The sequence below is a fragment of the Cuculus canorus genome, chromosome W, assembly GCF_017976375.1.
Source record: "Cuculus canorus isolate bCucCan1 chromosome W, bCucCan1.pri, whole genome shotgun sequence".
Classification (NCBI taxonomy): Eukaryota; Metazoa; Chordata; class Aves; order Cuculiformes; family Cuculidae; genus Cuculus; species Cuculus canorus.
Genome location: NC_071440.1, coordinates 6,614,862 through 6,629,467, shown reverse-complemented (window position 1 = coordinate 6,629,467; position 14,606 = coordinate 6,614,862). Strand labels below are relative to the sequence as shown.

At 44.6% G+C, this 14,606-nt stretch overlaps 1 protein-coding gene across 1 annotated transcript in view; it reads left to right on the top strand.

Annotated features, from left to right (window-relative positions):
• The first annotated feature begins 252 nt into the window (after positions 1–252).
• The window catches only part of LOC128850265 (sorting nexin-18-like), a 35,537-nt gene continuing 21,183 nt past the window's right edge, over positions 253–14,606 (top strand). Inside the window, exon 1 of the mRNA XM_054053275.1 lies at positions 253–1,810. Coding sequence (XP_053909250.1) covers positions 253–1,810 — 1,558 coding nt within the window. The remainder of the gene's footprint in view (positions 1,811–14,606) is intronic.

Genomic DNA, 14,606 nt, shown 5'->3' with positions numbered 1-14,606 from the left:
GCTCTTCCGTCCTGCCTCTCGGCTCTGGATTAGCGAAACTGGCGACGTGGGACAGTCGGCAGCCCGGGCCCCGCGTCCTAGCTCTCCGGCCAGGGTGAAGCCGCGACTCGGAGCCAGCCGCCCCATAGCACAGGGAAGCAGGAGAACCAGGCGCCGCAGCGTCCCCGCCGGCGGGACGCGGAGACAGGGGCAGCCCCGCCGGAGGCACCGCGGTGGCGGGAAGCCCCTGGGGAGCGGTTGGGCGGTGGGGCCATGGCGTTGCGGGCCCGCGCGCTGTACGACTTCAGGTCGGAGAACCCGGGGGAGATCTCGCTACGGGAGCACGAGGTGTTGAGCCTCTGCAGCGAGCAGGACATCGAGGGCTGGCTGGAGGGCGTCAACAGCCGCGGCGACCGCGGCCTCTTCCCGGCCTCCTACGTGCAGGTGATCCGAGCCCCGGCCGCCGAGCCGCCGCCGCCCGCCCGCTACGCCAACCTGCCCGCCGGCGGCTTCGAGCCGCTGTCGCCCCCCGCCGCCTTCAAGCCGGCGACACAACAGGCCCCGCCGGCGGCGGCGCCCGAGCCCTTATCGTTGCCCCCCGCCGCCGGGTACCCCTTCCCGCTGCTGCCCTATGGCGGCTCCTACCAGCCCAGCCAGGGCAGCGATGACGACTGGGATGATGACTGGGACGAAAGCTCCACAGTGGCCGATGAGCTGGGCACCCTAGGCAGTTCCTACCCTGACTACGAGGCGGCGGGTGGTGGGGCCTCTGACCTCTATTGCCTGTCCACACGGTCTGGGCTGTCTCTGAGCTCCCACGGTGGCCACCTGACAGGCCACCTGCACCCACCTGGCAGCAGCACCAAAAGCTCTGCCACAGTGAGCCGTAACCTCAACCGCTTCTCCACCTTTGTGAAGTCCGGCGGGGAGGCCTTCGTGCTGGGTGAGGCATCAGGCTTAGTGAAGAACAGGGACAAGCTGTGTGTGGTGCTGGGCCCATGGGGCCCGAAGTGGCAGGAGAACCCCTACCCCTTCCAGTGTTCCATCGAGGACCCCACCAAGCAGACCAAGTTCAAGGGCATGAAGAGCTACATTGCCTACAAGCTGGTGCCCAGCCACACTGGGCAGCAGGTGCACCGCCGCTACAAGCACTTTGACTGGCTCTATGGGCGCCTGGCTGAGAAGTTCCCTGTCATCTCTGTGCCCCACTTGCCGGAGAAGCAGGCTACTGGCCGCTTTGAGGAGGACTTCATCTCCAAGCGTCGCAAAGGCCTGGCCTGGTGGATGGAACACATGTGCAGCCACCCTGTGCTGGCTCAGTGCGATGCCTTCCAGCACTTCCTCACCTGTCCCAGCACTGATGAGAAGGCCTGGAAACAAGGCAAACGCAAGGCTGAGAAGGATGAGATGGTAGGTGCCAACTTTTTTCTGACCATCAGTGTACCCACTGGCCCTGGGGCTGGCCTGGACTTGCAGGAGGTAGAAAGCCAGGTGGATGGCTTCAAAGTCTTTACAAAGAAGATGGATGAGAGCACCCTGCAGCTTAATCACACGGCAAATGAGTTTGCCCGCAAACAAGTCACTGGTTTCAAGAAGGAATACCAGAAGGTGGGACACTCTTTTAAGTGCCTCAGTCAAGCATTTGAGCTGGACCAGCAGGCCTTTTCAGCTGGCCTCAACCAAGCCATAGCCTTCACTGCAGAAGCCTATGATGCCATCGGGGACCTCTTTGCAGATCAGCCCCGGCAGGACCTAGATGCTGTGATGGATTTGTTAGTGCTGTATCAGGGGCATTTGGCCAACTTTCCAGACGTCATCCATGTCCAGAAAGGTAACACCCTTACATGTTTTCTGAAATGATGAAGTTTTATGTATCAGTGGTTTGCACACAGATATAGAGACAAAGGACTAAATTTGCTCTGCATCTGTCTTGCTAGCCTTGGGTTAAATCTTTCAGTGTTTACTCAGGTAAACTCTTGCTAAAAATACAAAAAACACATCAGTGCCAATTTTCACTCTGTGTGAAAGGCCTTGACACTGTTGGGAATTTTATTGGTCAGAGGTTGCTGAGTCTGCCTATACTGCCGATAAAATATTAATGGACTATTTTACAAACCCTGGAGATCAACTGATATAAAAACATCTATTACTCTTTGGTGTATGTTAAGTATATTAAATCTCTGATCTAGAAGATAATAAATATGAAGTAATCTGAAGTTGGAGATACTCCGATTGTCTACCTTGTTTGAGGTCTGCATGGTGGTGTGTGCATGTTTTGCGGTGTCAGACATTCAGATGAAATGTTTAAAGCTGCTGGGATTTGTCAGTTTGGGCATGCATTAAACTCTCTTGGTACCTTTGTAAGGATGATAGTCTGCCACAATGTTCTTAGTTGGAGTTGTTCATCCTTTGCCCATATTATCATAAAATGATGTTTCTCACCTATGATCTTTTCAGCATCTCTCTAGCTGAAATATGCTTCCGAGGTTCAGGTTGCTGTTTGTATGGCGCTTTGTGATCCATCGGAGAGAAAGGAACTCCAAAAATGAAAGAATCATCTTCTATATAACTAGTGACATTTGTTCAGATAAATAGAAGTTTGTAGCACTACATACGTGTAGATGATTTCCCAACTGTGAAGTTAATACTATTCATATATTTTTCACCATTGTGAGAAGATTAGCCCATCATTTATACTTTTTGCTGTTATATATGATTAGGGATGTGTGGGATTAGAGCTGTAAAAGAGACCAAGAAAATATCAGATATGCCATATAGAAATGTGTGTGTAACAGTTATTGGAGAAAATGGGTGAGCTTCTTTATTGAAAATTATTTTGGAGATTAATAAATGGCGTTCTGCACCTCAAGAGAACTGAATTGTCACCCGTGGTGAATCAGTCTTCTGTGCCCTTACATGACATTTCCAAGTTTTTTGCATTTGGAACAGTACCTTGAGTTTTACCATAAAAGAGTTGAAAGAGTTTTTTCAACAGATCAAAAAGGCAGGCTTTTGGGAGGTGTGCATTATTGCTGGGAAAAACTGAGGAGACAGAGTTGGTATAAAGTGCACAATTTGTTGTTATTTTAAAGTGAGCTTTGAATTAAAATTGCATGCATTAAAGTCAGATTTACATTCTCCTGTTGAATCTAGAATATTGTGAGTGGAAACTTAAACAATCATTATTATTTTGAAGAGAAAAGGGAAGTGTGCAATCTAACCTTGGAGGAGTTTTCTGTTAGCTGCTGTGGCATTGTGTTCTGATAACAGCTTTAAAGTATTTTCAATTTGGAGAGAAGGATGACCTTGGTAATGCCTCGTATTTGGGAGCAGAGGATTTTAAAGTGAGTTGTCAACTAATAATAGAATTATTTGTAAGCTTCTGAAAAAAAAAGGGGAAAGATTTTTTATTAGGTGAAATAAAGCTTGAGGATATAGTATTTAAATAGTATATATCATCTGCTGTTTTAAGGTTAGCGTTCTTCATTGTAATATTTCCGGAGACTTTACACCGAGGAGAGAATTGGGAATAATAAGATATGTGCTTGACTCAACCCATATTTCCTTCAACTTGTGTGTCTCTGTTTTCTTTATAGTTCTGCTTAAATTTGCACGTATTGGTTAGGTTTACCATGCTGAACCAGGAAAAGTTCATCTAAATGAGTTTCCACTAGAGCAGTGAGTGAGCATGATGTATGTAGAGCTGATTTTGTGCCAGAAAACTGTCCTAGAACTGGTTGGAGAAACATGCAGTCAGTCTGCGTGCAGGTGTTAATGCTCCAACAACTCTGGGCTAACACTGCCTTCAACACAATATTATCCCTGGTACATACTTGCCATCAGAAAATGGCATGGGCTTGAGATATTGGTCTCTTGAGTGTGCATGTTCATCATAGGAATAGGGTTAGAGCTGGGTTACATGTATGTTGTTGTTCCCTTTACAAAATAGGCAAAATGGAAGAAAACAGAGAGGAAGATGTTTTTTACCCCCAGTATACTGCTGTTTTATTACTTATAAGAGTTACTTGTGACAAGGTATAACTTTTCAGTTCCAAATTTTAAACTTCAGATGACAATATGAACTGTTTGGTGTTCTTACAACATAAGAGCTTTCTTTTAAATTTGCTGAGATAGTTGTCAGTATTTGAGAATTATTGTCTGTATAGACCAAACAAAAATCAGTTGTTGATAATAGACCATCTGAAAAATAGAGTTGACGTGTCTTTCTTTGTGTTTTGTGTTCTACTATACAACTTCTTTGTGCAGTAAAATTACACCAAAGTGCCCTTAGAAGTGGTAGAAACAGCGTTGTTTACATGGCCATGACTTTAAAAAGATGAACTCTGAAGTTAGGAGTTCTCCATTTTTCTTCTACATAGTGCAAATGCATTGTCCACTTGGGATAAAAACTGAAACCTTTTCTAGACTCCATTTTCTATATTGCCCTAGACCTGAGAAGGATCAAAAAATAAAGGCTGCTATGCCCAAAACATACACATATCAGTGGGTAGAATATTAGACTGCTTCGTCCTGTTATGGGTTTTCTCTACTGCAGACAGTTGAACAGATGCTTAATGTGATTTTGTGGTATGGACCAAGAAGTCTGCATGTCTGGGGATTTTGAATAATTTCTTCTGCAAAAAGGCCAGAGAATCTCTGAGTCAGAGACAAAAATTTCCCTCCATTTCGGCTTTATCTTTTCTCCTAGAATTATGAATAAAGCCATGTAAGCCCCACTACTGCTTTGTCTGTGTATCAGCAGAAAAATATGCTAAACATAGTGCTTTTAATTGCTCTGGGGTCCAGGTCTTTCTGCCTCCTATGTTGAGGACATCGTACATGATCTGAAGTATGCAGAAATTGTCATTTTGGTCAGTTGTGTAAAACATGAGGACAAATGGACTATGGGAATATTTTCAAACTGATTATTATCTTATTAATATTGTATTTTACGAAATGGCAATAGCTTCAGTAGGAGATTTTAAAAGATTCCTCTTCATCTTGTGCACTCAGTGTTTAAGGAATTCCCTGTGAGAAAAGAAAGAGTTGAAGTTCCTGATCGAAAAGAGACAGAGGAAGGTTTTGAGCTCCTATGTGCCAGTTTGTAAGATATTCTAAAAACATTCCCATCACGTTCTTTAAACATTCCTTAGACATTTCTAGAATTAAGAACCAACATCTTGTTTAGTAGGCTTGAAAACTAAGCTGCACTTTTATAATTTCTTTTGCAGAAGTGGTGTATCTTTCAAGAAATACTGGTTTCAGTTACTTTAATTTTGAGAAGAAAAGCAGCCTCCCATCTTCATTTGTAATGGATAATGCTGCCTTTAATGTGTTTTTAAGGTCTACTTGTGGAAATTCCCTAGACATTCTTGGCAAAATAATTCCTAAATATTAATTGCTAGAGCTTCCCTCTACTGATAAGACCTTCTGACTTACATAATCTTCAACAGAAATGCTCACTGCAGGCTCATGCAAGTTCAGGTTCAGAAAATTTATGCACATGTGAGAATTTGAGATAATGCATGCTAGGACTGTAGCTCATACTGGTCTGGCTATCTTGTCTTGACATTTGCTTAGTGGGAGTAGAGAAGTTATGGGGTTTGGGGTTCCTTTCATTCCAGTTTTGTTTGAGGAATTGGCCTCTTGTGATTCCTGAAATTGGAAGAAATACTGCCTAACTTGCTATTTCATCTCTGATTTCCAGATTTCTCCTTTCTCTTAACATTATGATGTTAACACTTGATAAACTTGGTTATAATTTTTGCAAAACAGATTTGAGAAAGTTGCCTAAATGTTTTCTAAGACATAGGGAACAATTCCATTTCCTTAGCATGCCAAGATTTAAAAGAATTATTTTAAAAAAAATCTACATGACCCTTTTGCTTCTTGATCACTATTTGTGAAAAGTAAAATAAGGCAAATGGTCTTATTTACCTGAAGCAAACTTAATTCTAGAAAAGTCTAAAGAATGTTTAAAGAATGTGCTGGGAGTGTTTTTGGAATATCTTACAAAATTATAGGCAACCTCCCCCCATTCCAGCTGGGAATGTATAAAAAATTCAAGCATCAACAACCCCCCCCTCCCCAAGCACTGAAACCTGGAGCTCACTATAACATTTTCAGCAAATTATTTTGGGGAGAGAAGGGGTATGTGTGTTCATAAATAAATCAGACTGGATAAAACTCACCATCAACAATGAGCAGGACTAAAATTGAGCAATGGCCTAACTTGAAGCAAATTAAACAGGGAAAAAAAAATTGACTTCTATGTCCCATCTACCTAAAAGATGCATGGGTCTTCCTAAATATATTTGTTATTTTCTCTTTTCCTCTCCCTCCCCTATCTCTTCTTACCTTACCTTTCTTAAGGAGCAAGATTCGCGCAGTCATGATGTTTGTCTTTCCTGTTACCTTTTGGAATGCGTTAGCCTGATACCATACAAATTTGATGATGGAGAGATGTTTCGTAGCTGACAAAATCCCAGTGATTTTTTTTTGAAAATAGTTGGTAGCAGAGGATGAGTATAACTGTTCCTCCCATGGGAAAGATCGCATACTTTATTGCACATCAGAAAGTCTATCCAGTGACAGAGACTTAACTCGCTAAGTCTGTGAAAGACGACAAAAAGTCTTTCTACAAGTACATTAACAGGAAAAGGAGGACGAGGGAGAATATCCAGTCTCTAGTGGATGCAGAAGGAATAACAGTGACAGGGGATAAGGACAAGGCTGAGGTACTTAATGCCTTCTTCGCCTCAGTCTTTAATAGCAAAGAAAGTTGTTCCTTCTGTTTACAAATCCAAGAGTTAGAGGGGCAGATTGAGGCTCCCGTGATCCAAGAGGAGGCGGTTAGAGACTTGCTTGCCAAGCTAGACGTCCACAAGTCTATGGGGCCGGATGGGATCCACCCAAGAGTATTGAAGGAACTGGCGGATGTCCTTTCCAAACCCCTATCCATCATCTTCCAGAGGTCCTGGCTGACTGGGGAAGTTCCACTAGACTGGAGGCTGGCTGATGTTGTGCCCATATTCAAGAAGGGTTGCAGAGAGGATCCGGGGAACTACAGGCCTGTCAGTCTCACCTCAGTGCCAGGGAAAGTCATGGAACAGGTAATCTTGAGTGCTATCATGAAGCACATGCAAGAGAACCGGGTGATCAGGCCCAGTCAACATGGGTTTACAAAAGGCAGATCTTGCCAAACTAACCTGATCACCTTCTATGACAAAATCACTCAACTACTGGATGGGGGAAAGGCTGTGGATGTAGTCTTCTTGGACTTCAGTAAAGCCTTTGACACAGTTTCTCACAGCATTCTGCTTCAGAAACTGTCAGCCTCTGGCCTGGACAGGCGCACACTCTCCTGGGTTGAAAACTGGTTGGATGGCCGGGCCCAGAGAGTGGTGGTCAATGGAGTTAACTCCAGCTGGAGGCCAGTCACAAGTGGAGTTCCTCAGGGCTCAGTACTGGGTCCAGCTCTGTTCAATGTCTTTATCAATGACCTGGATGAAGGCATTGAGTGCACCCTCAGCAAGTTTGCAGATGACACTAAGATGGGAGGAAGTGTCGACCTGCTGGAGGGTAGGGAGGCTCTGCAAAGGGATCTGAACAGGCTTGACTGCTGGGCCGAGACCAATGGGATGAGGTTTAACAAGACCAAATGCCGGGTCCTGCACTTGGGGCACAACAACCCTATGCAGCGCTACAGACTGGGGGAAGAATGGCTGGAGAGCTGCACAGAAGAGAAGGACCTGGGGGTGCTGGTTGACAGCCGACTGAACATGAGCCAGCAGTGTGCCCAGGTGGCCAAGAAGGCCAATGGCATCTTGGCTTGTATCAGAAATGGGGTCACCAGCAGGTCCAGGGAGGTTATTCTCCCTCTGTACTCGGCACTGGTGAGACCGCACCTTGAGTACTGTGTTCAGTTCTGGGCCCCTCACCACAAGAAGGATGTTGAGGCTCTGGAGCGTGTCCAGAGAAGAGCAACAAAGCTGGTGAGGGGGCTGGAGAACAAGTCTTATGAGGAGCGGCTGAGAGAGCTGGGGTTGTTTAGCCTTGAGAAGAGGAGGCTGAGGGGAGACCTTATTACTCTCTACAACTACCTGAAAGGAGGTTGTGGAGAGGAGGGAGCTGGCCTCTTCTCCCAAGTGACAGGGGACAGGACTAGAGGGAATGGCCTGAAGCTCCGTCAGGGGAGGTTCAGGTTGGATATCAGAAAAAAATTCTTCACAGTAAGAGTCATTGGGTACTGGAACAGGCTGCCCAGGGAGGTGGTCGAGTCGCCTTCCCTGGAGGTGTTTAAGGAACGGGTGGATGAAGTACTTAGGGACATGGTTTAGGGAGTGTTAGGAACGGTTGGACTCGATGATCCAATGGGTCCTTTCCAACCTTGTGATTCTGTGATTCTGTGATTCTGTGACTGCCCATTTAGTCCAGCAGGCTGGAGAAGTTTTGATCAGAGCTCACACCCATAGATTTGTCTAGTTTTATATAAGTCCAGCTCAAAGGGGTCAATCCCTTCCTACTAAAAAGGTAAACAATTATCTTCTGTCTTTATAATACTATAATGTTATCTATTATAAATATGTACTATATTAAAATAATAAGAGTTTTGGATTTACAATTATAAAATAATTAACATATACTATAACTATATATAATAATATTTCCTATATAGAATATTAATATAACATTATATTATTATAATCTTTACATGCTATGCTTTTGAATTATATAATATATTTTAATTGGTTACATTAATGATGGCTTACTTTGCATATATTTTACTGTAGCAAGGAATCTAATTCTTTTTGTCCTTACAGAGATACTGCAGCATTCAGATTTCTAAGAGAGAGCAATTAAAGGACACTAGGGAAAAAGTGGAGCAGTATCTGCATTGCATTTGGATTTTGACTCTTCATATGAATTTATGTCTATGTCTATGTATGTTGTATTTATTTGCTCATCTTAGGACAGTAGTGGAGCTAAGCAGATGATGATAGACAAGCAAACACCATAAATTGTGCCTGCTCTTTGCTTCCTTTCAGCATTACAGAGAATAACATCCAAAAGCAGATCTTTCATAGGGCCCCAATAAAGTAAGGATGTATGAGTAGGTGGAACCTGCATTTATACTTGCTTCTTTTGATAATGGTATATAGATATCAATATGCAGTCTTACCTGCCTTTTCCTGTCCACCCACATCACATGAATCTCAAGAAAATTTTGAAGAAGTTATCATAATGATGCTTACAGTCATTTTGACTGTGAATTATCTTCTGCGGATCTGGAGGAGACATTTCTGCTCATATGCCAGTTTTACTGAAGATTAATTTATATCACACATGCATGGCATCATTTCTAATTTAGATTGTTGTCTTGAATTCAACATTAAGAACAGGGCATTTATGAAAGATGTTAAGAGTCTATAGCATCATTCTGACAGAAAAGTGCCTGTTCTTGACATCATAAATGGGAGAAAGTAGTGTTCAGAACCTATGATGGTTACACTGTAATAGACCAACTTAAACTCTGGAAAAACAGATTTATCTTAAAAGCCTGTTTGTTGCCACTTTTAGATCTAAGCTAATAAGAAGTACTTAAATCACTGAATGGTTTCATCTTGGCACTTCTGCAAATTGCAATTGCTTAAATTTTCAAGTGTCCACCCTGAAAAGCGTGACCAACTTTTCAAGGGGCAAAGTTACTGCATTTCTAGCAACCAGCCTAGTTTAAGTTTCACTACTTTCTGTACCCCCAATCTGCAGTGTCAGCTGAAGCTGTACCAAAGAAAAACTCCTTAAAGTGGTACATATGAGTACTAAAAAGCACAGACTTTCTTAGAACTGGGCAAAACCAGCATTACCTAGTGTTTGCCTCTTAGGATGTGGTGCAAAATGCTTTGTTTGTGATAATAGACAGCAATATACACAATATAGCTGGATTTTAAAATGAAATTATTCCTGTCAGGCTTCCTTTCAGACATCACCGTAGGTACCTGTAAAGTCAGAACTACTCATGAACACAGTTTAAACATGTTGTAGTGACTGAAATAGGATCATTCACTTGCTGAAAACACCGTCTGTGTACAATGCACCTAAAGATATGTTAATTTTAAAGTCAGTGTGTAGTCCCAAATCTGGGGTTTTCAACCAGTGTTTGTTTCATGTCTGCACAGAGATGGGTGCTAGGTGTCAATTCCACAAAGCTAGTATACCTTCTCCCAAGTTCTCTTTTCTTACAGCTGAAGTAAAAAGAAACACTAACAATTAGGTCATTTTGTCTCAGCAGGGTTGTTGTTGCTTGCAAGTTCCTGATTAGTTCATCCTGTTTCTCTTTCATGTCTTCATACTTGAACACCTCCAGGGATGGGGCATCCACAACTTCCCTGGGCAACCTGTTCCAGTGTCTCATCACTCTCATTGTGAAAAAATTCTTCCTTATATCAAGCCTAAATCTGCCCCTCTCCAGTTTATACCCATTGTCCCTAGTCCTATCACTACAAACCTTTTTAAAAAGTCCCTCCCGAGCTTTCTTGTAGGCCCCCTTCACGTACTGGAAGGTTGCTATAAGATCTCCTCTGAGACTTCTCCAGGCTGAACAAGCCCAACTCTCTCAGCCTGTCCTTGTATGGGAGGTTTTCCAGCCCTCTGATCATCTTTGCAGTCCTCCTCTGGACCTGTTCTGACAGCTCCATATCCTTCTTATGTTGAGGATTACAGAACTGGACAAAGGCCTCCAGGTGAGGTCTCACGAGAGAGTAATAGAGGGGCAGAATCACCTCCCTTGCCCTGCTGGCCATGCTTCTTTTGATGCAGCCCAGGATACGGTTGGCCTTCTAGGCTGCAGGCACACATTGCTGTCTCATGCCGAGCTTCTCATCAACCAGCACCCCCAGGTCCTTCTCTGTAGGCCTGCTCTTGGTCACTTCATCCCCCATCCTGTATTGAAATTGGAGATTGCCCCGACCCAGGTATAGGACCTTTCACTTGGCCTTGTTGAACCTCATGAGGTTCTCATAGGCCCACTTCTCCAGCCTGTCCAGGTCCCTCTGGATGACATCCCGTCCTTCCGGTGTGGCAACTACACCACTCAGCTTGTTGTCATCTGCAAACATACTTAGAGTGCACTTAATCTCGCTGTCAATATAATTGATAAAGATATTAAACAGCACCGGTTCCAGTAGGGACCCCTGAGGGACACTACTTGTCACGGATCTCCATCTAGACTTTGAGCCATTGACCACTACTATCTGAATATGACCATCCAACCAGTTTCTTATCCACCGTGCTGTCCGCCCATCAAATCCATATCTCTCCAATTTTGAGAGAAGGATGTTGTGGGGGACTGTGTCAAAGGCTTTACAGAAGTCCAGATAGATCACATCTGTTGGTTTACCCATGTCCACTGCTGCAGTTACCCCATCATAGAAAGCCACTAAGTTGGTCATACAGGATTTGCCTCTGGTGAAGCCATGCTGGCTGCCATTAATCACTTCCATTGCCTCCATGTGCTTTAGCATAGCTTATAGGAGGATCTGTTCCATGATCTTACCAGACACAGGTGAGGCTGACAGGTCGGTAGTTCTCAGGGTCATCTTTTCTACCCTTTTTAAAGATGGGCGCAATGTTACCCCTCTTCCAGTCACCAGGGACTTCTCCTGATTGCCATGACTTTTCAAATATCATGGAGAGTGGCTTGGCAACCACCTTGGCCAATTCCCTCAGGACTCTGGGATGCATCTCATCAGGTCCCATAGACTTATATATGTTCAGGTTTCTCAGGTGTTCACAAACCTGATCCTCCTCTACAGTGGGAGGGGGTTTACCCCCCTGGTCACCATCTTGTCCTGTGACCCAGGAGGGTTGAGGAGAGTGGTTATCAGTGAAGACTGAGGCAAAAACATGTTTAAATACCTCAACCTTCTCCTCATCTGTTGATACGAGGTCACCATTCCCAGCCGTCAGGGGGGGAATGTTCTCTTTAACCTTCCTCTTCTGATTGACGTACCTGTAAAAGCCCTTCTAGTCAGTTTTTACTTCCCTTGCCAAGTTCAGCTCCAGCTGCGCCTTGGCCTTCCTGACCTCATCCCTACACAACCAGGCAGTGTCCCTATACACTTCCCAGGTTACCTGTCCCTGCTTGCACTGCCTGTGCAGTTGCCTCTTGTTCTTGAGTTTGACCAGCAGGTCTTGACTTGGCCACGCTGGTCTCTTCCCTTTCCTGCCTAATTTCCTACATCTGGGGACTGAGCGCTCTTGTGCTACATGGAAAGTATTCTTAAATATTTGCCAGCTCTGTTCTGCTCCTTTGTCCCCGAGGACCATGTCCCAGGGGGTCCTACCGAGTAACTCCTTGAAGAGCTGGAAGTCTGCTTTCCTGAAATTTAGGGTCCTGACTATACTCCTCGCCTGTCCCATATCCCTCAGGACCCTGAACTCCACGTGTGTGTGATCACTGCAGTCCAGGCTGCCTCTGATCCTAATGTCACTGATGAGTTCACTTGTATTAGTAACCATCAGGTCCAGTATTGCATCCCCTCAGTTGGGGGTCTCTATTAGCTGTGTTAAGAAATCATCTTCATTGCACTCCAGGAGTCTCCTGGATTGCCTACAGCCTGCCGTGCTACTTTTCCAGCATATGTCAGGGTGGCTGAAGTCCCCAGGTAGGATGAGAGCTTGGGAGCATGAAGCCTCCTGTAGCTGGAGGAAGAAGGCTTCATTGGTTGGGTCTCCTTGATCGGGTGGCCTGTAGTATACACCAACCACAAAGTTCCCATTGGTTCCTCTGTCTTTAATTCTGACCCACAAGCTTTCAACCTGTTCGTGGCTACTCTTCAATGACAGCTCTTCACATTCTATCCCTTTCCTGATATAGAGGGCAACACCTCCACCCCTCCTTCCCGGTCTGTCCCTTCTGAACAGCCTGTAGCCATCGATAGCCACACTCCAGTCATGGGATTCATCCCACCACGTCTCCATGATGGCAACTAGATCATAGCTTTCTAGTAGCATGGTAGCTTCCAGCTCCTCCTGCTTGTTACCCAAACTTCGTGCATTTGCATAGAGGCACTTCAGCTGAGCTGCCAGTAGCATCACCTTCCTACTGGACCCTTTATTACCTATAAGGTGTTTTGGAGAAGTATCCTCCCTGACACCTGACACCTGTCCTCCTACCGCTTGTCACAGGCTAGCCTGATGTTATCCCCCTCCCACTTCAGATCTAGTTTAAAGCTCTGTCTACTAGCCCTGCAAGCTCCTGGGCAAAGGCCCTCCTCCCTGTTTGAGAAAGGTGGCTCCCATCTGATACTTGAAGTCCTGGTGTCGTGTAGGCCATCCAGTTGTTGAAAAACTCAAAGCTGTTGCTCTGACACCAGCCACGGAGCCATGTATTAATTGACTGGACCTGTCTGAGCCTTACAATGTTGCCAACCGTAACTTGATTACTGTGATAACTGTGTGTAACTGTGATAAAGGGCAGTACAATTATATAGGATCTTAAAAAAAGTGTGTGTTAGCTCTTATAAGCTGGGCAACTTTTTAAGTTCAATATTTTGGACTGAGACACCGAAGACACATATGTATTGGGGACTTAATGGATGATGCATGTTCCTGAGAGGGACTGACTGTGAATTGCAGACCTCCCTGACTTCAACAGATACTTAGTGCTGCCTTCTAGCAATGTTGAGCCAATACTTTTCTGTGTTTCATCCCATATGCAATGTTTCTGTATGTGGTTAAATCATGGCTGCTACAGCAGTTTCGTAGATGTTTTCCAGAAATGAATGATATGGTTATGAAGCACATCACTGATTACTGCTTGTGTTTTTTAAGAATTGAGGACGCTCAGCTGTGGAACAGATGTCCACTGTACTAAGTACTGTGCAAATAAAGAGCCAAAAAGGGCTTCTGCTCTAAAGAATTCCCTTTCACTAGTTTTATCTTTATTCAGATTAGTATCCGTAAGATATAACTGAAGTTTTCCTCCTCACTGCTATATGCAAAACTCCAAAACTGATGTTCAGGTACTTTGGGGAGAGGTGGAAATGGGGCAGTGGGAAGATGGTACACCCTTAGCAGGTACTACTCTTCTTCAGCTTCTGTTTGTCCATGCTGGTAGATGGGGGGAGACCTAGCTTCAAGTGAGGTAAAGGACTGCTCTTCACACAACTCTTGATTGCAGTCTTCATGAGCAGAGCCCTGGAATTTTTTCCTTCTGGTCAAACTGCAGGTAGTAACTTGGGATTATGTAATGTATGCTTGTCCCAGTTCAGCACCCCACCCCTTGGCCTGATCAGCAGTTAAACACAGGGCAGTTGTAGCCTCTCTCCCCTATACAGGAAGAAAGAAAAGGGAAATGAGAGGAAAAACACTTGTGGGTTGGAAATGGAAAGTAAACCAGCATTTATGACATAATAATAATAATAATAATAATAAATCATAGAATCACTAGGTTGGAAAAGACCCACAGAGTCATCGAGTCCAACCATTCCTAACACTCCCTAAACCATGACCGTCAGCACCTCGTCCACCCGTCCCTTAAACACCTCCAGGGAAGGTGACTCAACCACCTCCCTGGGCAGCCTATTCCAGTGCCCAATGACCCCTTCCATGAAAAATTTTTTCCT